Source organism: Prinia subflava, chromosome 9 (genome assembly GCF_021018805.1).
Source record: "Prinia subflava isolate CZ2003 ecotype Zambia chromosome 9, Cam_Psub_1.2, whole genome shotgun sequence".
NCBI classification, from domain to species: domain Eukaryota; kingdom Metazoa; phylum Chordata; class Aves; order Passeriformes; family Cisticolidae; genus Prinia; species Prinia subflava.
Genome location: NC_086255.1, coordinates 10,427,642 through 10,455,149, shown reverse-complemented (window position 1 = coordinate 10,455,149; position 27,508 = coordinate 10,427,642). Strand labels below are relative to the sequence as shown.

At 40.8% G+C, this 27,508-nt stretch overlaps 1 protein-coding gene across 2 annotated transcripts in view; it reads right to left on the bottom strand.

The window, feature by feature from the left end:
- The window catches only part of SORCS1 (sortilin related VPS10 domain containing receptor 1), a 261,844-nt gene that overhangs the window by 168,273 nt on the left and 66,063 nt on the right, over positions 1-27,508 (bottom strand). For both annotated transcript variants that reach the window (XM_063405354.1, XM_063405353.1), the window contains exon 2: positions 10,988-11,055. In XM_063405354.1, the coding sequence (XP_063261424.1) occupies positions 10,988-11,055 (68 nt within the window). The remainder of the gene's footprint in view (positions 1-10,987; positions 11,056-27,508) is intronic.

Below are 27,508 nucleotides of genomic sequence, written 5' to 3'. Positions count from 1 at the left end.
TAAAGTCAAGCGGGATTGTAATGTGCTTTTCTTACAAAAGAGTTAGCATTGTGAAAGCTGTTAACACACAGGGAGAGATTACAAAGAATAAGACCATTTACCTTTGAAAAGGGAACACCTAGAAGGAAAATTTACTGAGGTCTCTGAGTTTCTTTCTTACTACCTTCACCGTGACTAGCCTCTAAATTTTATGCTGCCTCATAACAAGAGAGCACATCGTCACTCGAGCATTGGCAGGGAAGTGAAGAGAAATTATATTTCCACAATGCCTGTAGTCAGTGCACACTGCTCACAGCCAAAGGAGGTCAGAGTCCCTGCAAGCCACAGATGCACTCACTGGAAAGGGCCAACAGTCTATAATTGAGATAACTTAAATTTTTAACTAGACAATAATGTCATATGGCAAGTCATCAAAGCTCATGTTTTGGGGCATAAGCTAATTGCTGCAGCAGCGCAAGAAAGAGAAGTTATCTTAAAGGTAGTAGGTTTCTTATTGAAAGATTAACACTGGTAATAGCTGTCATTTATTGGGCACTGCTGGAGGAAAAAAATCAGACTTCCTCTTAAAAACTCTAGCAAGGAAGTGTTGAGGAAGAACTGTGCAAAAACTTCACATTCTTACCTAGTCCACAGAATGGCAGTGCTTTCACCTAGGCTACACCACCATGGAGTAAGGAGGAAGAGAAAGGCTCTGGTTCTGCCTCCCTCACCTCACAGAAAACACAAGAGCAGAGGAGCTGAAAAGTTACAAACACAATTAGGAAAAAAAGCTTTTCTCATCTCTTCATAAAGAAAATAAAAATTTCATGTTGCTGCTACCTCTAGTGCTTTTCCCAGCAATGGCACACAGTCTGTGGTCATAAAACCCCTTCTGTGGTGTTTAAAATGCTTGGAAGGAATTTAAAAGGAATGGATTTGGTTCTCATTTCTTGTTCTTTTGCAGGGATTAGCCTCTGTTCAGGCAAAATTCAAACTAACAACATCTCACATTGACCCAAAGATGACAATCCACCCTGCCTGCAGAGGCATACAGGAGTTTCTCATGGTTCTGGTAGTGGAAGAGAGTGTATCAGACATCTGGCTCGGTAAAGCATAGATCACATCTAAGTTTCAGCCATGGACAGAGACTGTAGGTTTATGTAAATTTCTCCACTCTCACTCTTCCAAGATTGGATTTTATTAACCAGTTTAGCCCATAACCCTCAGCTCATGTACTGTAGAGGGGCAGGTAAAGTAACCCCATCACCCACACATGCAGTGATGGAGAAGCTTGCCTAAAGCTGGATGTAGTAGGAAGGCCAGGACTCAGAGCTGTCCTTCTCATTCCACAGCTCTAAACACTGGAGAAATAAAGGAGACTAAAAATGTGTGGTTTTCAGCCTCCTAAATTCATATTTTAAAGCTGACAATGTAAACACTCGAACCATCGGTAAGAAAACAGTGACTTGTTGGTAAAGCAGAATGGGAGCTTAGAGCTGCCTAAAAATTCCTTTTATCTTACTGTATTACAGAAGAGTAATCAAACAGACATTTTTTCTGGCCTCCTATTTCCTTTTCAGGCTATTCAAATATAAAAAGACAATGCTGGCCTGATTTTGACTGCATCCCTTTTTCCCCAGAGGTTACAGGGCCCATCAGACTGGCAGCTGAGTGCTGTGCAGATTATAAAGGCAGCAGCTTAACAAAAATCTCTCAGCAGCTCAAGACAGGCAGTCAGGGCCTGCTGGGGAAGACTGGCAGCTATCAATAAGTGACAAGGAAGCTGCCATCTCTTCAGTCTCTGTGTCCTTTCCACCCAGCTTCTTTTCTCCCTAATACATGGGAAATACACAGCTCCCTGTTAACTCTGAGGGGGTGTCTCCTTTGTTCCTGTTCTGCCATAGAAGAGAGAGCATCTTTGTAGCATTACAACTATGAAAGAAAAAGAAATCCTCCAAATTTATCAAAAGTAGACACTAACAGAAGTTCAGTAAAAGAAGTGTTAGGGTTGGTTTTTGTTTTGTTTTTCTTTAATGCTGGACAGTGTAATCATGTAAGCCAATGGTCAGCATTCACCTGTTTCCAGGAAAGCCATTCTCAAGGCTCTGCTTGGTCTGACCAGAGCTGAACCTTAGCCTTTGGTATGATGAAGAGGTACCTACATGGGCTTCACTGAGGAATCCACTGCATTTTTATCCCACTTCCATCCTATCCTGATTTGTCTTCACAGCTAAGATACTTCAGGCAATTAAGAAAAATGCTCTCAGGAACCAAGTGTGAAGAATCTGTGTTTGGGCTTTCCAATCTGTACAGCAATTGGAGCCATTCAATTCTCTCTTCACAATGTGAAAACCAGGAAGTGGGGCTTTCTCCTACCACAGAAAAACTGAGATTCTGAGCCACCACCCAACTCCAGCAGCTCAGGCTTGAAGGAAAACCAGAAGAAAATTAATGGGAACACCTACACAGATATGTACCTAGCCATAAAATACAGCAGTAAAAGTACATTAATAGAATGAACAACACTTCTTCTGCAGGAAATTTGCCTTGGAGAAGCATCAGATATCAGTCTCTATCTCCTCATGAAGTCATTTAATGCACAATACATGTGATGTTTCTGAATTTCTACTTCTTTTCAACTCAGCATCTCTCACAGATACTCCCACCTATCTAGATTGCAGGATCATTGAAAAGAGATTTTATCTTCACACCCAGCTACACAGCACACACTACAATGCATGCTAGGGAAATTCACACAACTTCCTTGCAGAAGAAACTCATTTGGGGGATAGGGGAAAATAATGGGCAAAAGGAATGGATGGCTTTTTACCTCCCACTGGCTAAGCACAGTATCAGTTTAGAGCACATTACAAGTGATGTTCATAATCAGGAGGATACATCTTCCTCTGCCACTTAATGCATCTCACCAGTGAAATGACTTGGCACAATAGCAGCGGGAAGCTGCCAGCCAGGAGAGAAGAGTTCCTGAGTTCCACCTCCTCCTACGAAAGGGGAACTCGAGCTGCAAATTAATTCCTTGCTCACCAGGAACCGAGTCTGCCTCAGGTTGTCCCTGTCACACAAGCACAGACTTTCACAGTGCTGAGGACACAGAGGCCCTCAATGGTACATCCTAACGACAAGAGCAAAATGACCCTTCCTTGCCCTAGCTGGTCCAGTGACCTGCACAATATTCACCAACAATTCTGTCCACACAGATCCAAGTCTCACCCAGGAGTCTCAGCCTTCCTACTGGACAGCTCATGCCTTGATGTCCTACTTGACACACACACCCCACTCCACAAGCACAACAGCCACTGGCACAGGAACCACTGGCAGGATCACACTCAAAAGCCACATTTACAATCATTATTGAAGGCACAAGTTGATTAATTGGGAGCTTTATTTGGCCTTTTTCATTTTGACTAATTATTATTTGGTAGGTTAGAGAAATCAGGGAAAAAAAAGAAAACAAGCAAACCACCATGTTTCAGTGTAAATGGCAGTCGGTTTATGCTGCACAACAAACATACCATTGATACATATTTAAATATACATTTTTACAGCACATCTTTTCCAGGTGCTTCACTAAGTCTTCCAAGAAAGACCTAATGTCATATGCCTGGCTCTTTTCTGCAGTAACAATAAGTTTTGACTGTTTGCCTGGATAGTTCCTGAGGTGAAGATGCAAAAATATTTGGGACCTGCATCTGAAAACCTTGGAGTTCAGATCTCAAGCCTGTATAATGCTTCCAACTGAAGTAACTCCCTGTTAACCCAAGCTCAGCCCCAAACATACTTTTTCCTTTTAGTGATTAGTAGTGGACATATCCCTCTGAAGACATGAGTACAATTTTACCCAGCTCTGCAAAATGACTGCATAGATATGACAGGCATGGAAACATCAGAACACGAAGGGAGTTTTACTTTCTGTTTATGAGCTGGTGAGTACTGTGTGGTTTGTCTTTCCCCCTAGACATCAGCTCCAGCCTAGCTTGTCTGCAGTTATTACACAGCCACTGCAGACGGACTAACCCTGTGGACCAGAACCAGAGATATTTCTGTTATGTTTTACCAACATCATTTGAGCAAACAGGTACAGCCTAGGAAACAGAGAAGGAAGTTCATCATCTAATCTGCAGAGTAGGAATGACAAAGTTTGTTAAAACACTGTATGCTTTAAAGTGGCATGAACATGGTGCATTTGTTTTTTACAGTATATTGCTAATATATGTCAGCATTAATATTCATTATCTTGATTTACATGTTTCTTTCATGCAGAAAATGGATTTGGATTCTTTCTGATTTACTTGATAACACTCCTACATTTCATGTCTGGCTGCAACAGAGAACACATTTTTAATAGGCTTAATAAATTTACATCATCATTAGTGCTGAATATTTTATCCTCATAGACCAGGGAGTGAGAAGCACATCACTAAATCCTCAACAGAATCTGATCCTTCATAATATCAGGGTATGACTCTTCGAGATAAGTCAAGCCAGAACTTAAATGTGATTGATTAGACAAACACGCATGGTATGCCACAAAATGAAATGGTTTTGCTAGCCCTTATTCTTTAGGGGATGTAAAAGCTGTAGAATTCAATAAAACTTAAGTTTCCTGCTAAACTAAGCATCTGCTGTGGGTTGTTCCCTAGGTAGGGCATTTGGGAGTTGGTTGGCACTTTTTCTGGATTGGTTAGTAGTTGCCCTTCCCCATCCTCCATCTTTATGGGAGCTGGTTTTGATAACAAAAAGAACATCCAGTGAAACTTTGGCAGCCAAGCAGAAGAGTTGACTGTGCTACAAGGTTTTATTACTGTTAGTCACCAGGGTAAAATGAGCTCTCTTAGGTACAAAAATCGATCACTATAGATAGAAACTGTTAGGTCCCTGGGGGTCTGTTAACTGGAATGCAAAAACAACAACACGGAGGCAGAGGTCTGCAGTGAAAAGCTGCTCCCCAGAAAAAGAGACTTAGTTCGTTTATTTCTTTTCATTTTATAATTTTGTGGGTGTGGTAGTGGATTGGCTTCTGGGGTTACTACCCCTTCACTCCACTGGCTAGACCAGCTGTCAACCAACATTATTTTTAGGCTAGAAATATGTAAGCAAAGGACAGTGAACAAAAACAAGAAAGGCTGTTTATGTTTCAAAGTGTGAGAAAGTGAAAAACTGACCCTTAATATTGTACAGTAACTAAAGAACTGACTCCATCTTATAAGCAAGTAGAAGGCTTTAAAAAAATCTCAGAAAAACCAAAGCAACAGGGGTCCTGGTGAACAGAGTGTCCCCACACACAGGAAAAGGCACTGAGCTCCACACAGGGCATAAAAATCCATGTTCTAAGCCCACTTGCAGTGCAAGCAGATCTCCCACTGTGATCAAACCATAAAAAGATACTGCTTCCTACATGGACAGCTGAGTGTGTAAACCCATTTTTCCCTCCCCCAGACACCCTCCAGCACCCATACACAGACCTGCCAGAGGTTCCTACGTTTCCAGGGGAGAAAATGAAAAAAAGATTAAACCCATAGACACAAGGAAATGTCATTGTTACAATTTCACTAAAGGCCCATTGGAGATAATGGAGCAGCATTTACCAAGCTCTGATATTCATTTAAGAACAGGGACTTACACTGAGCAACTGGGACACTGTATTTATAGATAAAAGCCTTTCAAATAGTCCTTTTAAAGTTCCTTTTTCCCCACAAAACAGCTGTCTAAAATGTGCTTAATGAGACTTTCCTTCCCCTCACTTTTTCAGTTCCTCTCATATGGATTTGCTTCTCCTACCCACTTCAGCTGAAAGACCCTAATCTGCTGTGGCAGAGCACACTGTGTCACCAAGCCACACATTATGACCTTATTAGTGTGGCTTAGCAGGTAGAAGATAAATGCAAGTTGAAAACAGTCAATCTGCAAAACAGAAGTAAAGAACCCGCATAAAAGGTCCAGGAGAACAATGAATACAATAACAGACATATCCCAGAAATTCCCCTTAAAGGAAGGAAGCAAATACAGAAACTTTTAAGTCTCCTGTTGCATAAACTCTCTAGTCCAGAGGAGAAAATCTCCACACATTGACAATTCTGGGTGGCTTTAGTTTTGATCTGCAGAGAGGGCAAGGAGCCACAAAACTGCATGCAGAAACATCAACATGGGAGCCTTCAAAACACCTGCAGGACTTATACCAACAGGGCTGGGGTCAACTCTGACTCCTCTCTGGATTACAACCCAAATTCCCCTCTTGAAAGGACAGAGTTGCAGAATGGTGGTAGTGGTAGAAGGAATGGATAAGTAAACTGATGGAGGGGTTAACACAGCAGTTCAAGGTTAAATAAAAAGGCCATGTAAAAGCTAGAAACAGAGCTAGAAACAGATCCCTTTTAAGCTTTCCAAGAACAAAAAAATAGCTACTATAAACAACCCCCACTTTACATATAGAAAATTAAATCTAGATCTACATGAGGCATAAGTATTTTTCAGCATCCTTGAGATTTCTTTGTGGCATATGTGCTGAAGCTTCCTTAATGCAGAAACTAAAGCAGGTTGGAAGTGATAATTACTCCTGAACTGGAGAGTTCAGAGTTCAGGCAAAATGTTGGAGTGTCAAGATTATCATCAATAATGAACTAACACAGCAACAGATTATGACTTAAAATACTCTCACACTAAATCTTCCTAATTTCTGGTTGAAGAGGAAAGTTTAATGACTGTTATTTTTATACAAAGTTCCAGGAAATTACTCACTTCTGACCAAATACAGAGCAATAAGAAGGCAAAGAGGTGAATGGCAGCACTCATGGCTTAACAGCCTGAGGGGTCCTGAGGGAAAGTGCCACTCATGCACATCTTTCCAGAGCATCATATTTACCCAAACAGGAAAAGATTAGTCCTCCCACAGCTGTCTGCAGCTCATGGATACCACGCACACTATTCTGACATTTTTATTTATTTGAAATGTAAGCTTATCTTACTCCAGTGGTAAAAAACATCTTCTCCTAACTCTCACAGCTTAATCCTCTTTTTGATCTGAGAGATATCTATGGGAGGAAGAGAAATAAATCCAATACACTCAGTTAATTGCTCAGTGACAGATAATCTTTCCTCCTCCATTTTCTTTCTCTTCTATAAAAAGAACAACAAAAAGTAAATAAAAAGTTCTCAACTAAAACTGTGGAAAAGATCTGCTGAGAGGATAATGGCATAATTAAAGTCAGTCCCAGTCCAATGCAAAATTTCATTTACCATGTACAGAAGCAGCAGCTCACTTGCAAACCAAAGCTCAGTGCACACAGAGCCTTAACCATCTAGAAGATTATACAGATTCTCAGATTCTCCCTGTCTCTTCTCTCTTACTGTATTCCACCTCTTCATGTCTGTCACCTGTGGTCATTTAATTTGTCAGTAGTTTTAGAAGGATCATCTCCATCCATTAGTGTTGCAGCTAGCAATGATTAAACTGGCTGAGAAATAAAGAAACATAACCCCAGCAAGAAATACTGTGTTCATAAAGAGGATGGATTCATATCGTGTAGGCAATGGCATAGTTGGATTATAGGTGGTTACAGTCCCATCAGCAAGACTGTTTAAATCACCCAAACACACTTTGGAATGACAGATGTGCTTATAGCCAGCTATTGCATATATGACTTGTGTTGGTGACGTGCTTCCACAGCCCCTCATCACACATCACCCTTTTGAGAGTGCACTCAGCACAGGAGCAGAAGTGGTATTTCCTTGCCATGTATTCAAGACAGATTCCTCTTCAGCTGTGCCTGCAGAACTACCTTCCCCCCTATCCTTCAGGAACAGAACTCCTGGTATCACAAAGCAAACCAGACACCAGATGATGTTTTCTTCCATTCCCCAGAATGAAAGCCAGAGGCATGACATAAATTGCACGATACGTTTCACCCTTTCTCTCAATCCTATTTTTGTTCTCTCCTTTTCAAACAAGCAGGGAGATTTAAATTAACATGTCACTTAAGCAGCCAGGAGGAGCAACAGCTAATAACCTCTTTCAGGTACATAGAATAATAAGATATGCCCACCTCACCATTTCTTTCCATCACATTAAGAACAGAGAAACTGTTCTGGGATAAGATATTCACATAGACATTTATCAGTGGCCTGAAGGCACAGCTGCATGGAAGGGGGTTCCAGACTCAGGACACAGCACAACGTAACCAGCACAGGCTTACTGCAGGCAACAGGACAGAGGAAAATCCAAGGAAGTGCACTGGCAGCTTCCATGAGCACTTAAGGGCCAACCACGAATCATGGAGCACTGCAAAGACAAGTGATTGATTCTGCTTCTCCAGCACTTCCCAGTTCAAAGCACTTGCCCAGGGATTCTGGAGGGTTGGCCACACAAATGCAATCAAGTCCTGGTAAGTGATGTGTGCCAAGCAAAGCTGAGGGGTTCAAAGTAAGACACGTGGTTCCTCAAATAATTTATGGAATTCCTTGTTCTAAGATCTCACAGGTACTAAAAATTTTAACACACCTCAAAATATATTGAGCAGGTCAGCTCATGGAATTTTAACCCTCTGGTATATACTAAAACAAAAAAGAAAATTATTCAGCTTCTCATACACCTTACACTGAAGGCTGAGGGTAACTTACACTTTAAGAATGAATGCTAGTATAATACTAGAAGGAAGTGTCAGATATGATAATCATTTTCATATGGTCTTGGTGCCAGCCAGTTTGGAGACATCATGTGGGAGTTGCCCATACCCTCAGCTTTGAGCCTTCCTGGGACCTGCAAAGCACCTGCACAGTTCCTTACATCTCTTTCCAAGTCCTGTTTTCTCCTCCTGTCCCTCTCCTGCTCTGCTTGCCAGAGGTACCAGTGATATAAATGACTAATGAATGTTTCCCCCAGTTAATATTTTGACATCTGGTAGTTTTAGAAGGGGCTCTGAAGAGAGCAGGCATAGAAATTGGGAAGAATAAACAGGAAAAGCAATGTGATTTTATCCCTCTTCCTTGCCACTAGTTGATGTACTCTTGGGGAAGATCATACAAGAATCAAGAAACTGTAAAATCCCCAATTTAAAATCAGGCTAATTTTATGGAATACTAAGATCAGGAGTGTGTAATTACTGGTGCTAAATAGACTGAGAATAATTTTCCATAAAATACTCATATTCTTACTTTTTATCAGACAGTTTTTGGTAACAGAATTCCAGAGGAAACAATCATGCTGTTTTTATGTTGTTAATCACATTCTGACATTGGGACTGAGGTCCGGAAAAGTGCCCTGCACTCACTGTAGGAGTGCTACACTGCTGAGGTCCCAGCTATCTGCCACATCCTCCAGTGAGTCCCTCCCTTCTCTATCAGGGCAAAATTTTGTGCCATTGTGGAATGCTCCACAGAAACCAGAAACAGAAAAGAGCATAAGGTCATCAGCACAATTTTGTGCTGCATTCATACATCTCATCAGGAAGTGTGCTTTCCACTCTGATGTGGCTGTCCTAGTTTCAGTCAGAAAATAGTGCCTCAACACAATCCTGCATCACATAAGCAGATCTTGAGCACTGTCAGCAACAGGAAGGAGGTGCCTGTGCATGCTGAAATGCCACAGCTTCTGCAATGACTGGCAGAGGAGAGAGGAGGTTTTCTCATGGTGAAATGGCTGAGGGTAGTCAGAGAAAACGAAAATATTTTTCATATTTATGAATTTTTTTTCCAAAACCATTGAGAAATTAAATGATCTAGCACAAACTCTCTGTAGAAAAACATTGCCAAAGCCACAATCCTGAAAGACTCTTTATGTGCACACACACCATAGTAAAGACAAAGGAAAAGTGGCAGCAAGGTGTATGAAATCTAAAAATTGATTAACCCTCCATATCAGGATGAAAAACTGTTTATTCAACCCCACAAAATAATAATACTTTTGAGCATTCCTGTTACTGCTCAGAGTAAATCCTAGAAGTTTTGTGTTTCTTTAGGTTTTGGTCTGTTCGGTTTTGATTTTATTTTTTCAACCCAGTGGGTGAAGCAATAGCCTGAGTTCAGAATGTACTTCATGCCAATTCCCTCCTCTATAATTCTATTAAAATCCACTTAGCTCCTGAGCAAAAAGTTTATTTGTTTTACTTCTGACCCAAAACTCTCCCTCAGAAAAGAAAACCCCTTTCCTATATAAGTTTATTAAAACAAGTTTATTCTAACGAGAGGTTTTACTTTTAAATACACAGAGTTTTCTTCTATCCTGCCTGAAGCCTATCCACCTTATCAGTGACCTGCATACAGAACTCCAAAGCTTCCCCCAAAGTTTCACAGATGAAACCATGAGAAAACCTCTCTTTCAGCTCATGGAAGCAGCACTAGGGACACAAGTAAGAAGAAATGCCTCTTGGATTAATTTTTCAGACAAATAAAAACAGGCACCATCTGCTCACATTAAATCCAAATAACTGCCTTAAGAAATTGCTCATGGCCCAGTTCCTTCCTTTGGTTCACAGAGTGTATGGTATGCTTTTAAATCATGAAAGTATCAAAACATTCCCTATAAATTGGTCCAGCAGTCAAGTTCACACAAGTGGAAATCAATTATGTAGTATTAATCCCATCAGCTCTAATCAACAGACTTGAATACTCACTCATAGGTATTCCAGTCTCAGCAACACTGGCTTTTCATAAGAATCATTTGGGCAGACCAGCCATGAGATCCTTCATTATAAACAAGGACTTTGGGCTGTTCAGTTGTCCCAAAAGTAAACCCATTGGTTGATTTCAATCTGAATAAGATGGGAAAGGGGAAATCAAAAGGCAGAATATATGAAAAGTACCTTATCTAGCTGAAACAAGACAATCAGACTTCAGCCTTTTTGTCCTTGAGTATGAAAGAACAGGAGTGAGAGAAGGTTTAGCTAGAAACCTTCCAGCACTTTTAAAGAAATCCAATTAAATTCAATAAAAGAATTGTATCAGGCTTTTCCTATTTAAGTAAGGTGGTAATTATTAACTCCATTTATCTCCATACCTCCAAAGAGAGCTCTCTGTGATGCTTCCCAGGTTGTAGTCATACAGCTTTGTCAGAATTAGAATCACCTAAAGGCAAAAGAAGAAATCGTGGTTAGTCTCAAACAATTACAATCTCACAGAACTGAAATGACCCCGGGGAGGGCTTAGGATTCCTTTAATGGGTGCTTAACATAATTGAATGAATTGTTAAAAGCATTTGCCTAAACTGACGTGGAAAGAATTTGCAGAGATAGATGTTGAGCCAATTGGATCTTCTTTTGTTCAGTTCCTCCGCATGATATCGCCAACAGGTTCTTCCCTGAACCCCAGGAGGCAGAGTGCAGTGGGAACAGTTCAGATCTAGACAGAGTTTCAGGACACAAGACAAGATCTTGCATGCAGTGGAAATAGTGACTATTTTCTGCTCTGTTTCACAGCCACTGAAGCTGCTGATCCTTTTCATAGCTGTGGTGCACAGATAACCCTCTGGCCTGTCTCCAGTCAGATACTTTCTGGTTGCAGCAGATGATTTGACACAATGATCACCAGTGGCCTGGCTGGACATCAGGAAAAATCTCAATAAGGATAATAGTTTGACACCTGGACAGACCACCCAGAACTTCTGTAAAGCCTCCATCCTTTGAGGTTTTTAACACCTGGCTAGACAAAGTCATGGCTGACCTGATCTACAGCTGGTGATAACACTGCTTTGAGTAAGAGGCTGAACTGTGGACCTCCAAATATCTCTAACTACCAGTGCTTCGATAACTTCACTGAAAAGTTTCAGGTTTAGCCAGAATGGAAGTGGTTCCAAGTTTACGACTTTTATTAGCTCTTTTGATAAACAGCTTTTCCTTCCTGCCAAAACAGGCACTTCTAGAATAAAATTATCTTACCAGGGGGAAGAAAGTAATTTTAGCAAAAAGAATCTGCAGCAAAAGATTTTAGCCTGCTCTTTTGTTAGTGTCTTTAAAAACTTATTTCTGACTTTCAAGATAAGCTTCTTTAACAAGATCCACATTTGGGACAAACTACCAGACCATTAGTATTGCTACTAACTCATTTTGCATGTCTCCTGCCTGGCCACTATGTATCTTATCCTCCTCCCTATCTCATTAAAACTGCAATAAATTAGAGACCCAAATCTAATCTGACAAAACCTCTGATCTATATACCTCTTATTATTTTCAGCCTGGGTTCCTAAGAAATGAGGCTCACAGACACACAGTCCCCCTGCTCCCTTGACAAAATTGCCAACTTCAACCAATTTGGCCGAGCAGCTAAAGACTGTGGGAAGTTCAGTGCCCATCAGCCCAATGCCAGCTGGCACCAGCATGGCACAGGAACTGCCACATGGGCAGGGACAGACCTCACCACTGCCTTTTGCAAAGCCAAAAGCTCATCGACCTCTTACAGCCACAATGGTAATTATCTCCTTCCAATACCTCAGCACACGAGACAGCAGAAAGAGCAGTGCAGGGGGCAGAGAACACACCTCTGACAAGACATCTCTTTCCACAGCACAACTCCTAAATCACTCCCAGGCTGCCCAAAGCATTTCCAGCCTGCGTGAACACAACTCGTGTGGCTCATGGGGAAACCACACCAGCCACGATCCCCCTCTGCCCCTCAGGGCACCCTGACACAGACATCCCCTCTGCTCCCCAAAACCCCGGTGCTGGCAGGGACGAGCTGGTCCCTCTTTGAAGAGGGAGCCAAGGTGGGAAGCCCCAGCCAAGGCAGAAGCCAGAAGCAGGGTGGGCACATGTTCTTGGCCAAGGCTAGCGCCAGCCAGGGCTCTGTAAATCCTGTGTTTCAATCTCCACCCTCCCAGGAATGGTTATCAATGACAGCAAGGCAGCTGTCTGCTCCAGATACAGAGCTGTGTCACTGCCACCCTCACAGCACCCTCTGGACAGCTCTGCAATCCCCTACTTGGCAAGTCAATAAAAATCAAGGGGGGAAGACCGAGGAAGGGGATGGGATGTGCACATAAAGCCCTTCTGAATACCAACCCAATGAAAAGTAGCAGTGAACTCCACTCCTGCTTGGAGACACCATGTGGGAGTTGCACACACCCTGGCTTTGAGCCTCCCTGGGACCTGCAAAGCAGCTTACATCTCTTTTTTATACAGCTTACATCTCTATTTTATAAGCTGGTATCTCAAGTTCCTTATATCTCTTTCCAAGTCCTGTTTTCTCCTCTTGTCCCTCTCCTGCTCTGATTGCCAGAGGTACCAGAGATATAAATGACTAATGAATGTTTCCCCCAATTAACATTTTGACATCTGGTAGTTCTAGAAGCAACTCTGAAGAGAGCAGGCATAGAAATTGGGAAGAATAAACAGGAAAAGCAATGTGATTTTATCCCTCTTTCTTGCCACTGGTTAATATACCCTTGGGGAAGATCATACAAGAATCAAGAAACACTTTCCCCATCTGTAAAATTCAAGAATTACAATCAGGCTAATTTTATAGAATACTAAGATCAGGAGTGTGTAATTACCAGTGCTAAATAGACTGAGAATTATTTTTCATAAAATACTTGTATTTTACTTTTTCCAAAATGAGGAAAATTTACAAATCTTAAAACAGCCATGAAAGAAAACTCCATTGAGAATTTAATCTCATCATCTGAGGGGAGAAAAATTGTAATTGACATCCCAAAAAGACTATGAAATGAAAAAAATTAAAAGTGCCAATAGAAAAAATCAAAATATTTCCCCTCTAAGGGCTGAAATGTCTCTCTTGTTCTTTTTTCCCCCTTGATAAATTGCAGTAAGACCCATACAATCTTAAAGTTCTGTAGTTGTCGTGGAACTGATGAGGTAAGGCCAGCTTCGTTCCATCCCAATTCTTTTTGATATAGCTCTAACAATCCTTCTGCAGAGGCATCCCTGGACCCATCCAAACATGCATCTCAGTTACTGACTAGCTACATCAAGAACCCTAAGCAATATTGCTATATCCTCACTTCTGAGTAAATTTAGGATAAAATCTTAGCATGTAACATTCCCAAGGTTTGTATTTGATACCACGCTGTGACAGACTCATGCACCTGTTTCTGGATTAACAGCTTAGATATTTCCACTTAGTGCAGGAACTCCTATCCTTTGAATAGGTACCCTATTTCAAAAACATATAAGAGCTTTTTCTAGTAGAAGCCTTCAAATTTTTGAGAATGTGTATCAGCTTCCAAATGTCTTCAATGGTTTCAGCAGTCTCCTTGTGTCATTTACTATGGTTCAAATACCAGTAACAGATGTGCTCAAACATATATGTGCAAAACAAACAAATCAGTGGGCAGAAAATTGGTTATTTCTGCCCTAGAGGTCACTATTCTTTTTTTCCCCTTTGTAATGACACCTGAGTAACCTATGCAAGGTCATGATTTTGGATATATTTACTTTTTCAGAGATCATTTTTCTTCTTTGCTGTTCTCATTTCTTTGTTATTTAGCCTGCAAAGGTTAGTTCATGTTTAAGATTGTTTCTTTTTCTTTTTTTTCCCTCACCCTCTGTGGCTGTCACTATGTAGTACTGAGGAACCTAACGAACAGAGACATGCATATTATGTTGTTCTAAATGTCAGAATAGGGGCTGTGAAGAAGCACAGTAATGAAATGAAAATAGTGTCTCGCCTTTTCTTCATTTCTTGCTTTGTTTTTGCTTTTCTGGGACTGTGTGTTTTTCTCCCCTTTTTACCACTTACCAATCAATGCAAGCTAACAAGAGCAAGGAGCAAAAAAGCAAGCAAACTAGAAAGAGAATGAAAAGGAACTAAAAATCCAGTCTTATTCCAGCTCTGCTGTGAATACAGATAACCCTTCCTCTTGCATAGAAATACAAGGCTTCAGAAAGTCTGTTATTCATTAGGATCAGCACTTGAAGTGGATTATTCTGCCACAGATGGGAAAGAGAAACAAAACTATCACTTTTGCACTGACAGTTCCGAGAAAAAGTTATCTGATTCTGGGTTTGCCACATCCCAAAGTGAGCACACCTACCAAGAGATAAAGCACTAAAAATGGGCTTAGTTACACAAACTGCAAGAAACAGACACCTGGGAAGACAGACAGACAGAAGAGGTGCCTAAACCTGGCTCACCACCTCCCAAAGGAAATCAGTTCCCAGTGGCTGTTCTGGGAAGGACAAGGCATTCACACCTTGGACATCATCACGTTTTTCTTCAAACCGTAAGAACATTAAAAAAAAAAAAAGAAAACAAAACATATTTTGTTAATCAATCCTGACCTGTAATTGCTTTTTAAGACTTGAGATTTGAAGGACCATCTGTAGGTTTCAAAAATCAGTGGCTGGGCAGAAGAGACTGCCCTGTGGACTTGCTAGATTAGGACCTATGAGGATCTTTGCTATCACAGGAGAAATTCTTGGGTAAACATGGCTAAAGTTGTCCCAGACCTACTTTGGCTTATGATCAAGTGATCCATGCTGGCTCACCATGCCCTGCCTTGCACTTCTGACCTAAGTTTACAACTGGCTTAGATCTTTGTCTTGACCCTGTTTTCAACTATTCTGTAAATACTTCTAGCAAGGCTTCCCCAGGATACGGGCAGGAATTTGTCCTTTACTGCAGCACAAGTTCCAAATGTAATTAAATGGTTTTCTCCCCTGGCAAAAAAAAAAAATTTCTCTCATCAAACAGTGCTGAACTAGCTGGCCAGGAAGGTGGTGGAAGTCTGCATCTGCTGCTGATCAGGCTCATAACTCACTGGGAGGGAAGCAACAGGCTGCACTCTGTGCCACGTAACTCATCTGGAAGTGTGTCCTTAAAGCAAACAGTCAACACTGCCACAGAAACCAGCACAGATGTGGTGATCACACATCTCCTTCATTGAAATCTCAGGAGAAAAAAAAAAAAGAAAAGAAAAAAAAAAGTTTCCCCTGCACCCCACCACCCTTGCAACCCAATGAAAACCTTCAAGATGCTATTCTGTCCTGACTTCTTATCCAGAACCATGGATTTCAGCATCTCAAGCTGCTATCTTCTTTGCCTTGGCAGCACCTTAATTTCCAGCATAAGAGAACTGAGCTGGGTCTTCATGAACTCCACCTTTGGTCCTGTATCAGAGCTAGTACCACAGCAGAAAACATCTACTTTTAGTCATGTGCCAGCTCCACACTCTGCAGTATGAGCTGATCTTCAGGATGTGCCACAGCTTGAGGAAAGAGCAGCTGCCAGAGTCCTCTCCTGTGGTGCTTCCCACTCATGCAAGGAGCATGCAACACATGCAGAGCTGCTGGAACTCAGCACACCCCATCTGCAGTTTGGCTGCTCTGCTGTTAGCAGCTGAGAAGGTTTAGTCATAGGCACTGCCTCACACAGAGACAGCCTGGCAATGTAACCAGTGTGTTAATGAAGTATTGTCATATTTTACATACAGCTATGTGAAAAATGGTACCTAGATTTAACAGTGTAACTATACTTGCAAGAGTCTCCTGATGAAACAGTCACGCTGCCTTCTAATTGGGGAGAGAGAAACAAATATCCAGGCACAATCAAGACAGTTTAAGTACACCTCAATGTGCAGTGATCCATGAATCCCTTATTAAACTCTAGAGATCCCTTCCATCGCCTACTTAACAGGAAAGTAAGTCAATAACAAAGGAGCACTAAATTAAGTTTTCACGAGCTTGCTGGGCTGTGATAATTGAGCAGGAAACTAAAGGAGTTGAAGCTTTTCTATGCATTATGAGTCAATAAACCATCTTTCGCAGGCTGTCGTGTTTGAGAGTTTGCACATTCAAAAACTGGAAATAATTGGGCACTTATCTGTTCCCTTCTTCATCTCTATTTCCCAATATCACCCAGAACCCTGGGACTGTAAATAAGGGGAACACAACCAGAACACAGGAATATTCTCAATGAACTCTTCAGTGAGATAGCTACGTGAGGAAATGTTTCCAAATAAATTCATAAACAAGCCTGAATAATTCACCACTGACAATTTTACAGGCTGCTCATGAATAAAAAGAAAACAAATGTGAGAGAACTCATTATCTGGGGCAAATTACTTATACAAATCTTGCTTTTAATATTATTTTTAGCAATTTTATACCAGCCAGCAATGTCAGGGACTCTACCAAGTACTCAAGTTGCAGGAACTATGGAGTCATGAAGACTTTGGTGATTTGCTTTCCACATGGACTGCAGGTCAACAGGGGTGCAAGGACAGAGAAGGACAACCACACAGTTATACAACTAAACTACCAACTCTTCATTTCACCAGTTACAAGAACCCATAAGGTAAAATTCCTGCATTTTTCTGCATCCATCAATGAACAGAGAAAAGGCCAAATATTGCCCACTACCCCACCTGTGGCACACGAGACAGAAGTTTAGAGAGAAAGCAGTAAAAATTCTCCATGTAGAAGGTGGCTCTTCTCTTTAATAACTTCCATAAGTCAGCAGATTACAGTCTTCCTAATTCAAAAACTACTTAGACTATTGTGCCTAATAATAAAAGGATCAGAAAGAGCAATCAAGGATGATCAAAGATGTGGAATAACCTTTTTTTAGTGAGAAATCGCTCCGACTACCAATCCAAGAAAGAGACAAAGGAGATATGAAAGACATCTGTAAAGTCACGAGTGTACTGAAGTTATTATTCACCACTTTTCAGCATACAGGCCCAAGCAAAATTGGGAGGTTAAAAATATTACAAATACATGACTAGGGAAGTTCCTTCCCACTGGTGGATACTGAAAATTTACTATAAGCTCAAGGGAAGACAGAAGTTCAGAGAAAAAAAAATGTGCATTGAGGTCAATTAAATAAAACTATATGTAGCAATGTTTATGCAAGTTTTCCAAGGAATACAATTTTAGCCACATTTAAAGAGAGAACATGGCCAATTCTTTCATTCTTATAGCTATCATAGGTAGCTTTAGGACTCATGAACTTATATAAATTTGTTATAGTTATTGCTATTATTGGCATCTATAAAAAAACACCTGCAAGCCAGAAATTCAATGTTTGCCAAACACGGATACCACTATTTCCTTTCTTAATCTTGTATAATTCAATCAGTAGAGCAAGATGTATGGCAGTTTCTGTTATAGTCAGCTTACAGGGGTCCCTGGCACGGTGACAACTTTTATAATAGACAGCAACACAAATTATTATAAGGAGAGGCAAAATGCAGCATCTTTCTCCCTCAAACCTTCTAAAGATAGCCCCAGTCTCCATGCTTGTCATCAGGATGAAACAGAAATTTGTTACAGTCTGAAAAGAATTTAAAATACTTCCACCAACAAAGCAGAGAAAAGGAGACTGTAACAGCTAAAGCCCAAAGGTCAAGACACTGAGTTACTGCTTTTCCTGGCTTTGAAAAGGACCCAAACCTAGGCCTATCACATTCCAGAAAAAAACACCTTGGCCACTGACATGCTGATTAACTTATAAAGTAGAATTAAATCCCTGCTCTGCATCCTTTTTTTTTTCCATACTGAAATCCCTTTTCCCTAATTCCTCTTTCATTCAATAAGAGTCTGCTTCATGGAAATATTTCTGAGCAGCTCCAAATATGATTAACAAAACCAAAGAACCAAACACAAACCCAGTAAATTAAAAGGAGCAAAAGGAAAATCTAGCAAGTAAATTATTGTAGGAAAAAACTCAGAGATAGTCAGGTTTCTAAGAAAATGTAATAACCAAATTTCTTCCAGTGGCAGAATCAGGCAGGAAAAATGGCAAGGAGGACAAAAAACAATGGAATAAACATCCTGTCATCTTGAAATGTTTTAATACAAAGGCAAATAATTATGAAAGAGACAGGGTTTCATTTCAGAAGACAAAAGCTCGTATAGAGAGAATCGATTACACACTATAATTGCATTGATGCTTAAAAGCCATTAGCATGAGAGCTCTGTGCATGTTTCAAGAGGGAAATGTAGTCTACTGTTTATTCATTTCACTGAATACCCACACAGGCCTTTAGGGGATTATTTCAGAATTAAGACCGGAGGAGGGAAAAGCCCTAAACTACTTGGAAAGAAAATTCTTCTTACACCCCATTGTATTCACTGGCAGTCAGCAGCTTGTGCTTAAGCATGCAGTCACTGCCAGTGATTTGGAGTGGACACCCAGAAAGGGTGGAAGGGTCAAGGGGAGAAAAGCACTTTGCTGTTCTGTGCCTGGCCAGCTCCTGGCTGGCTGTTGAAACACTCAGAAACATTCCAGAGGCTCTGGGCTTTGCCAAGGGACAAAGATCTCAAGTGCTGAGAAACCATTTCTGAAGGAAACTTGGAAAGCCAGCAGATCTACAAGTGCAAACTTGCTTCTGAGGAGTTTCTCAGACACCTGATCTCATGTGCAAGCTAGGACTGCAGGATTGCCAGAGGCAGCTAAAAGACAGCAGCACACAACACTCAGAAAAAGAGGGAATATACAAGAAAAGACTTATGAAAACGAGCTGGTCAGCCACTAGGATCCTTCTTTGAAAGCTCTATTTATGGTGGTGCCTTTCTGGTGAAGACCCAAAAGTTCCTAAAGGATTTAGAAATACCCATGAACTCCAAACACACACGGTTTTTCCCAAACCAGTAATTCAAGCCTTTACTTGAACATAATTCACTCAACTCCAACTGAAGGAAGCATGAACAGGAAAAATAGCCCAAAAGGCAACCAAGGTGAGAATGGCTGAAGATATTCATCCTTGGGAAAAGAACCATGTCTGGGGGAAAGATTGGGGGTGAAGGATACACACAATCAAAAACCTGGGATTCATACAACACCCAAATTGTTTATTCTGGAGCTCACTACAGAATATAAAAGTGAAAAATTAGCATGCAATGAATAATTTATTTAGCACTTTACTATTGTTTCAACAAATCACTTTCATGAAAGCAATGTGTATTCAAGCAATAAATCACTGTTTAGCACTCTGGCACAAGCAAAAGATAATACTTGACAGTATTATTGAGTGATGTTGCATGGCCACAAGACAACTACAACAGAGATAAGGATGATATCCTTGAATAATAGACTGCCTCCCTCCCACTCCAGGGAAGAAATTAGATCTTAAAGGTAAAATTTTCATCCTGGGGCAGCAGGGGTAGTGAAACTTAAGACCATATGGTGCCTTTTTTTCTTTAGGTCCCAAAAGTGCCCTGAAAACATTAATTGATCACTCCTTACAAGAGCTCTGTGATAGAAGCTGGTTTTATTACAAACATCAAACATGCCGAGTACAGGAGGCAGGGTGAGAATACTCATCCTGATGAGCCCCTTAGTCTTCACTCTTGAAATCATTCTGCCCTGTCCTCTACCAGAGGAAGAGGTGGCTTCACAAGGACCTGACCTGCTCTGTAAAGTCACAACTTCCACCCTGTCTAGCTCTAAAAGGACACGAGCCAAACCTTTCTATTCCCCCTCTTGCAATCCTGCTGGATTTTGCATCCACACAGATGGCAGCAAAGACTTTTTGGACTGATCTTCAGTCAGTAATGATCAACCCTACATTAAAAGACATAAGGTACATTTTCCAGAAACTGAGAAACAAACAAGTCTGCTGTAAAGATGATTTTTATTCTGCACATCTTTTGCTGCACTGTATTGGGGACATTTATTCTTCCAAACATCTCTTCACCCAAAAACACTCCCTGTGATTCCCTATGCATCTTATACTAAATGATAACAAAACACAGCTCTCCACTGATATCCTTGGTAGGCTTCATCTTATGGAAAGCCCATATTAATGGAGTTAAATTAGAAATTAATTTGGCTCAGGCCTAAGAATCACGAAGTGCCTTATTAGCTCTGTCCACAAACACTAACTTGGTGACTTGTTACTCCTAAATAATGAGAAGAAGAGAAGATGAAAAATGAAGTCCTTGTATTTTCATCTTCTCCCAAATCAGCAGAAATCTCAGGGCCAAATTCAGCACAATACTTATTTTGTGTGTTAATCACCACAAAGCAAGAATTTAGTGCACTCGGTTTGCCACAAACAAACAGGACAAATCATCCATTCAGCTTGGACTCACTGGTCTCCACAGGTCAGGAAACAGGAGGAATTAGAGTAACACAGAGCTTTCTCATGTCTCCTTGCTCTAGAAAGAGGCAGGGCAGAAGGTAAGAACAACTAACCTTAATTAATTACATATCTTTATTACTGGAAATTAAATCACTCCAAAACTCCTGAGAAGTGAGCCCAGTCTCCAGCAGGCATTTCAACCATCACAGAGTACATTTTGTCATTTGACAAACTGTAATATATGCCTGATTAGACAAGAAAAGTTCCTCAGTTCCCTGCATTCTCCCACCCACTGCAGCTGCAACAAAAGATGCCATCAGCAGCTGTTTGTATGAAGCTGGAAGGCACCTTGAGACCAATTATAAGGCAAAGGTCATATTTTCCAAGCTGTTTATAGACAGTAATTTGTAAAGCTGTAATGTCACATGTTGTTAATAATTCAAGGTGGGAAATTTAAACAGTTAATAGATCATCAATTCTTCACTTTCCCACCTTTTCTCTTCCTCCCCAAGGAGCTGTTAAACCATGCTTCCTCTGAGTGTATTCCCTGAACCTCAGACTCGAAGGTTTCCATTTGTTTATGGAAAGAAACTTAGGATGGTAAGATGTGAGTAATCCCATAACAGGCACCAGGGATCATAACAGACATAAAGTGCACATTTCAGACTTGGGATATAAATTGCTGTTAAAGGCCTATTCTCACTGGGGCTCTATGTTCTATAAAATAGGTTGATGCTGTCAGAATGAAAACTGCTGCATTTTAGCAAAGAGAAGAGGATTTAGTCAAAACAATTTGTTAAATGAAGATATATACAAAGTAAGATTCCCCTGACAAAAACAAACCAAGCAACCAGGCACACAAAACCCTGTCATCAAAACATGAATTAGGTTATTTCTTTTTTTTCTTCACACTACCCCATCCAATTTACAGCCACCAGTTAAAGATGAAACAGCTCCCATGGGTGTCATCAACACTGACAAGGAGATCACACAAACCTGCAGGCTGCATGCTCACATTCCCACAGAAGAACTTAAAATGTGGCTATTATGACAAAGAATGCCCATCAGAAGTTAATTATTCCAACTTGTAATCAGCCATACTATTTATAACTAATATATCTAAGACAATACATTTAGCAGCACTGTGGGCAAAATGGCAGTCCCCTCAAATTTTACAAAAGAAAAAAAACCAAAAACAAACCAAGTTTTTATTCTTTAGAAAGTCCTTTATTGCTCTCTGTATCTTTCCCTTCTCTTCAAACATGAGTCTTGTATTTCCTTTGCTATAGTTTTTAAGCATGTTAGCTGCCTTCTACTTATAAAATAAAAAGAAAGGCACAAGTCTGTCTGCTGCAGAGGGTTCATCTCATAAAGTTAGGGAGCAGGACAGTAACTTGCACCTCACATCTCTTTCCTCTGCCACATATTTTATCAAGAAGCTACCTCAAAAGGAGGAGAAAGTCAAAGTATATTACAAGCCAACACACAAAAATCTTATTAACCCACTAAGATGTATGACTAAGATCCTATTGTCTGAAGGATAAAAATCCTAAGCTGCCTTCTGCCTATATCCTCAAGGCTCTGGCAGAACTCACAGGAAAGGAACATCCCAAGTGACTTGTGAACTTCATTTTTCCTCCTCCTCCTCACTCACTGTCAAGCGAGATGTAGGAGGAGATATTCTTATTTTTCTATATATAAACTACCTAAGTTCAGGATTTTCATGTTTTGGGAGTGAAAAAGCCAAGTCAGTTTCTGACTTCCTCTCTCAGCATAGGGCAAAAAACAGAAGACAAAAGGCTACTGGGTAGAAGCCCATTACCCAAACTGCAACACCCAAACCACTGCCCATTTTTTAATAACATCTTACTAGTGCTTAACATCCAGGTTCAACAGTGATGATTAAAATCATCCTGTGGAAGCACATGTCCTTGAGATTTCTGACATTGTAAGAAAACAGTGCTGGTTTGGTCATTCTCTCTAGTGGGAATACCTTTGATATCTAACAAAAAAAAAAAAAAAAAAAAAAAAAAAAAAAAAAAAAAAAAACCAAAAAAAAACACCAAAACTCTCTTACTTTAAGCAAAAGCATAGCAACACATGGGAGCAAGGAGGATTTTTTTATCAGGTATCATCTTTACCCCAGAACTTACCTAGAGACACTCTAACCTCCCTGATGGTTTTGCCCTTTACCCCTTATTTAAGCTTGTTAAAAACTAAAAGCAGTGTATTGACTGTCATTTTCAAAATTCCTACAACTTGAGAAAAATTTCTGTTAGTGCTTGCCAACAAAACTAACCACCCTGCCTGAAGTGTGTAGCACAGAAAAATGGCCCATTCCCCTCAACACACTGCAGAGAAATGTTTTCTTCCATCAGCTGTATCAATGCAAAAGGGAAAGCCAGAGGAAACATCAGAATTTCAGACTCTAATAAAAATCTTTTAGATTGAGAACACGGGGTTTAGAATTTCTGGGTACTTTTCCACAGCTTGTTAACTTCACACAAATAACATCCTACAGATACAGAAGTATTGATTCCCAAACTCTGTAGGCAACAGTCATCCCTGAAAGTCTAACAAGGGATTCAAACACTTGAAGCTCTGGCAAGTCACAGATAATCTGGGAGCACTAGAGAGCATTGGCTTAGAAACTTAATTTCAGAAGCACTTACCAGCTTGAAAATTGTATTTCTACTCCCAGGTACTCCTTTTTTACAAAAAAACCCACTTCATTTCTGAGTGCAAACCTGCAGCAAACTAAGCACCTCTCCCACTTACACATTTCTGCTCTTCAGCATTGCATTCCAAAATTTTAGCCCACTGATCTTTTCACTCGGCCCTACTCATCTTCCTCCAACAGCAAGCAATCTGCTCTTGCCCTTGATGAAGAAAGGTTTTAAAGACCTGAATTCTGCTCCAAAGGTGGACATCTCTCTCACACCTGCATGCCCCCATTACCCCCAAAACACACTAGAGAAATAGCATGGATTCATTTTTTATAGCAGAGGCTTCCCCTAAATTATTTCTAAAGGAAACTTCCAGCCCTGTCACCAGTTCACTGACCCATCCAAATTTGTCTTACACTTACAGTCAGCCATTTATCAAGGCAAGTATGAAATGAAGCTTTATATACCATTCCCTTTGACTTACATTCTACATTTGACACATGTGCCTCCAGGGGAGCACACACCATTTTTTCCCCACCATCTCTTCTGCTTGCTCAACACCTGTCCTCAAGGAGAATGATATTTCCATATTTCTGACTTGAAGTCACACAAGCAAATGAAGAAATAGGCCTTATGCAAGAAAAATATTCTCATAATTTCACCTACCAACCTTTATCCTCAGCTGCTTGTTCCATTCAGATCAGTAAAGAAAGTAGATTATTAGCCTTTACCCTTGGCTTGCCATTACTCAAGTAGCTCAGTGTTGCACCATGAGCACCACTAGCTGTTTGCATTCCCCAAAAGATTAAAGAGGGAAGAAATAACCTGGTATCATTCAATGTGTTTCTAGTGGAGTGCCAGTAATTTCAATCAGTTGAGGGATACCATTCAGGGAAGGGAAGTCATTCTCAGGAACTCTTACAATGGGAACAGTGCACTCCAAGGACCAGCTCTTCAGCCACCAGAATGCAGAAGAACAGGAGGAATTATTGCCTCCAACTTCCTCCAGGGACAGATTTGCCTCACTAGGAAAACCCAAACCCAAAATGACATAAGCAAGGGCTGCAACTCTTCCCCCACTTGCACTTTCATGCGTACGCTTGAAGGCTACCCCCCCAAAGTAACAAATAAATTCTGTTAGCACCGAACTTAGTAAAATTAAACCTGTCAGGAAAACTATTGAAAGCCACTTCCTAATTTGAAAAAAGATAACCCTGATGCTATTTATATCATGCTCACAAAAAACCACACACCTGAGAGCAAAGGGTGACTGGGTAAGCCGTGCTGCATGTTACACTTCACTGTGAAAAATCACTGATCTTACCACATCTGCTGTACTAAAGACATACCTGATGCTACAGCAGGGCCTTATGTGCAATCTTATGAAATTACAAAAATTTGCTTTGCCATTATTGTTAAAAAATTTAGAAACTATTAAAAGACAAGCATATACACCTTTCATCTGGAAAAAGTTTCATGACCCTATAAACTGTCATTACCATTTGTCTTCAATAGTGACGATGTAATACCAAAACACAGACCAGACAGTGGCTTTTCTTTTTAATGGGGTAATTACAACCAGTGTGAAAAGGTACCAGATCTACAGATTTAGTTGTGACAACCAAAAACAAAATTCAGTTCTGAGTAATGAGCTTCCTATCATTTTTAAAGGGTTTATCACTGTACCAATGCATCTAAAGATTAAAGACTACTCAGCTGAAACTCACTGACATGTCATTAAACCAGTAAAATCTTTCCATAAAAACTGTCTTATCCTTTTTAAGCCAGTTTCTTCTTCAATAGGAAAAAGAACGTTAAGCATTTTAGAATATGATTAAAGCAAAATCAAGCTAAAAAAATAAAAATGTCACATTGTTTCCCAAAGAAAGAACTCAAGTCCTCTGGCTTTAATTTCCACATGGAGGAAATATGTTATTTAGTGTTATCTCCATGTTAAATTTGAAAAGGTGCTGCAAATACCAGCCCCAAAATGAACCGGAACATTTTGCTGGAAGAGAAACAGATGGAGAGACAGTAATTCTGGTTCACCAACACCAATCTTGCTAGGAAAAGGCAGAAAACCTGGACTCAGAGACAGAGCTAAAGAGGTTTTTTGTTGTTTCCTCACAGCTTTCCCCATTCCTTTTTCCCTCTATATGCAGAAGGCAGTGTGATTGCTTGTGTCAAACCAGTACAGCGACAAGGAACTCTGCCTGGCAGAGAGCAAGGCACAAAGGGAATGCAGTCCTTGCCATCAGCTGCACACAGCACAGCTCAGCACAGCTGGGTGCAGCAGCACTGAAACACAGCGTGGCATGAGCAGCAGCCTGATGCTTTTATTTTAGGTTGTCTCAAGTAAATCTGTAGAGCTGCACCCAGAACCCCCCCAGAGCCCATCCAAACCATTGCTGTGCTCCCCAGAGGATCAGTTCCTGTGAGAGCTGCATCACACTCATGTCTGTCCTCGTGTTTGTTCCGTGGGAAACATTTGAGTGTCCAAGCAAGGGCACCAAGGATGGTGAAGGGCCTTGAGGAGAAGTTATAAGAGGAGTATCTGAGGTCACCTGGTCTGTTCAGCGAGGAGAAGACAGGCGAGACCTCACTGCAGTCACAGCTTCCTTGTGAGGGGAAGGGAGGGACAGACACTGCTCTCTGCTCCGTGGTGACAGTGACAGGAACCAAGGGAATAAGAAGGAAGTTGTGTCAGGAGAGGTTCAGGTTGGACATTAGAAAAAGATTATTCACCAGAGGGTGTGTGGGGACTGGAACAGCTCCCCAGGGCTGACAGAGCTCAAGAAGTGTTTGGACAACGCTCTCAGGGACAGGCTGTGACTCCTGGGGATGGTCCTGTGCAGGCCCAGGAGCTGGACTCAATGATCCTTGTGGGGCCCTTCCAACACAGCATATTCTGTGATTTAAATTCCAACATCATACACAAGTGAGAAGTTATACAGACTGGGGTTATTCAACAAAAATACCTTTTTCTCAATTGTGAGGATGTGTGCAAAACCTCAGGAGGGACTAGAGCAGCTCCTGGTCAAACAGCATTGATGGTTTAGGACAAAACTCTCATACTCAGTTGTCTTTTCAGACCCACTGTGCTCACCATCCTTAAATTTCTGAAACTGCCCACTGGCACGGGGAAGAGTGATCCCACCAAGCTGATCCTCATCAAAGGATGAGCTAATTTGGAAAAGGCCACTAGGTAAATAAAGCACAACTGCAGCTTGTGTGGATGCAGAAATCATGGTCATCATTTCCACACCCAATTACCCAGCTTGCACTGGCAGTTACACTAATTCCCTGCACAAATTACACACAGCACTGCATGAGCACATTGTTTATGCACTAATCTGCATTTCCAATTATTACTGGTTTGTTTTTTTTTAATTGACCCTAAAGCTTTTAGTGGCTGATATTGAAACACTGGTAAGCAGGAAGAGTAGTAGACAATGGTTTTTTTTCTAGAGATGTACATTCATTTCATAGAGACACTTGTGTTTTGCTGAATTACAAATTCACTTTCTTCTTTTTCACTTCCTGAGGAACAAAGTTCTGCTTTCTGCCTTTAAGTACTTTGGGGAAAGCAAAAAAAGAAAGAAAAAAAAAGCAGTGTGTATATATAGCAAGGGGATGAAGGGGATGTTGCATTATGGTGACAAGCAGTTTGCATTGGTACAGGAGCAAATCACTGTTTCAATTCCAGATTAGTAGCAAAGCTGTGAGTAGCAAATCTGACTAATACAGTCCCTCCTTCCATAATGTACAACCAACTATTCGCACTAAAGATTCTCTGGGTTTTGTTTTGTTTTTCTTCTCTTGGAAGGGATGGGTTTGGAAGGTCAAGATGATATGAAACAAAAACCTGTATTTGGTA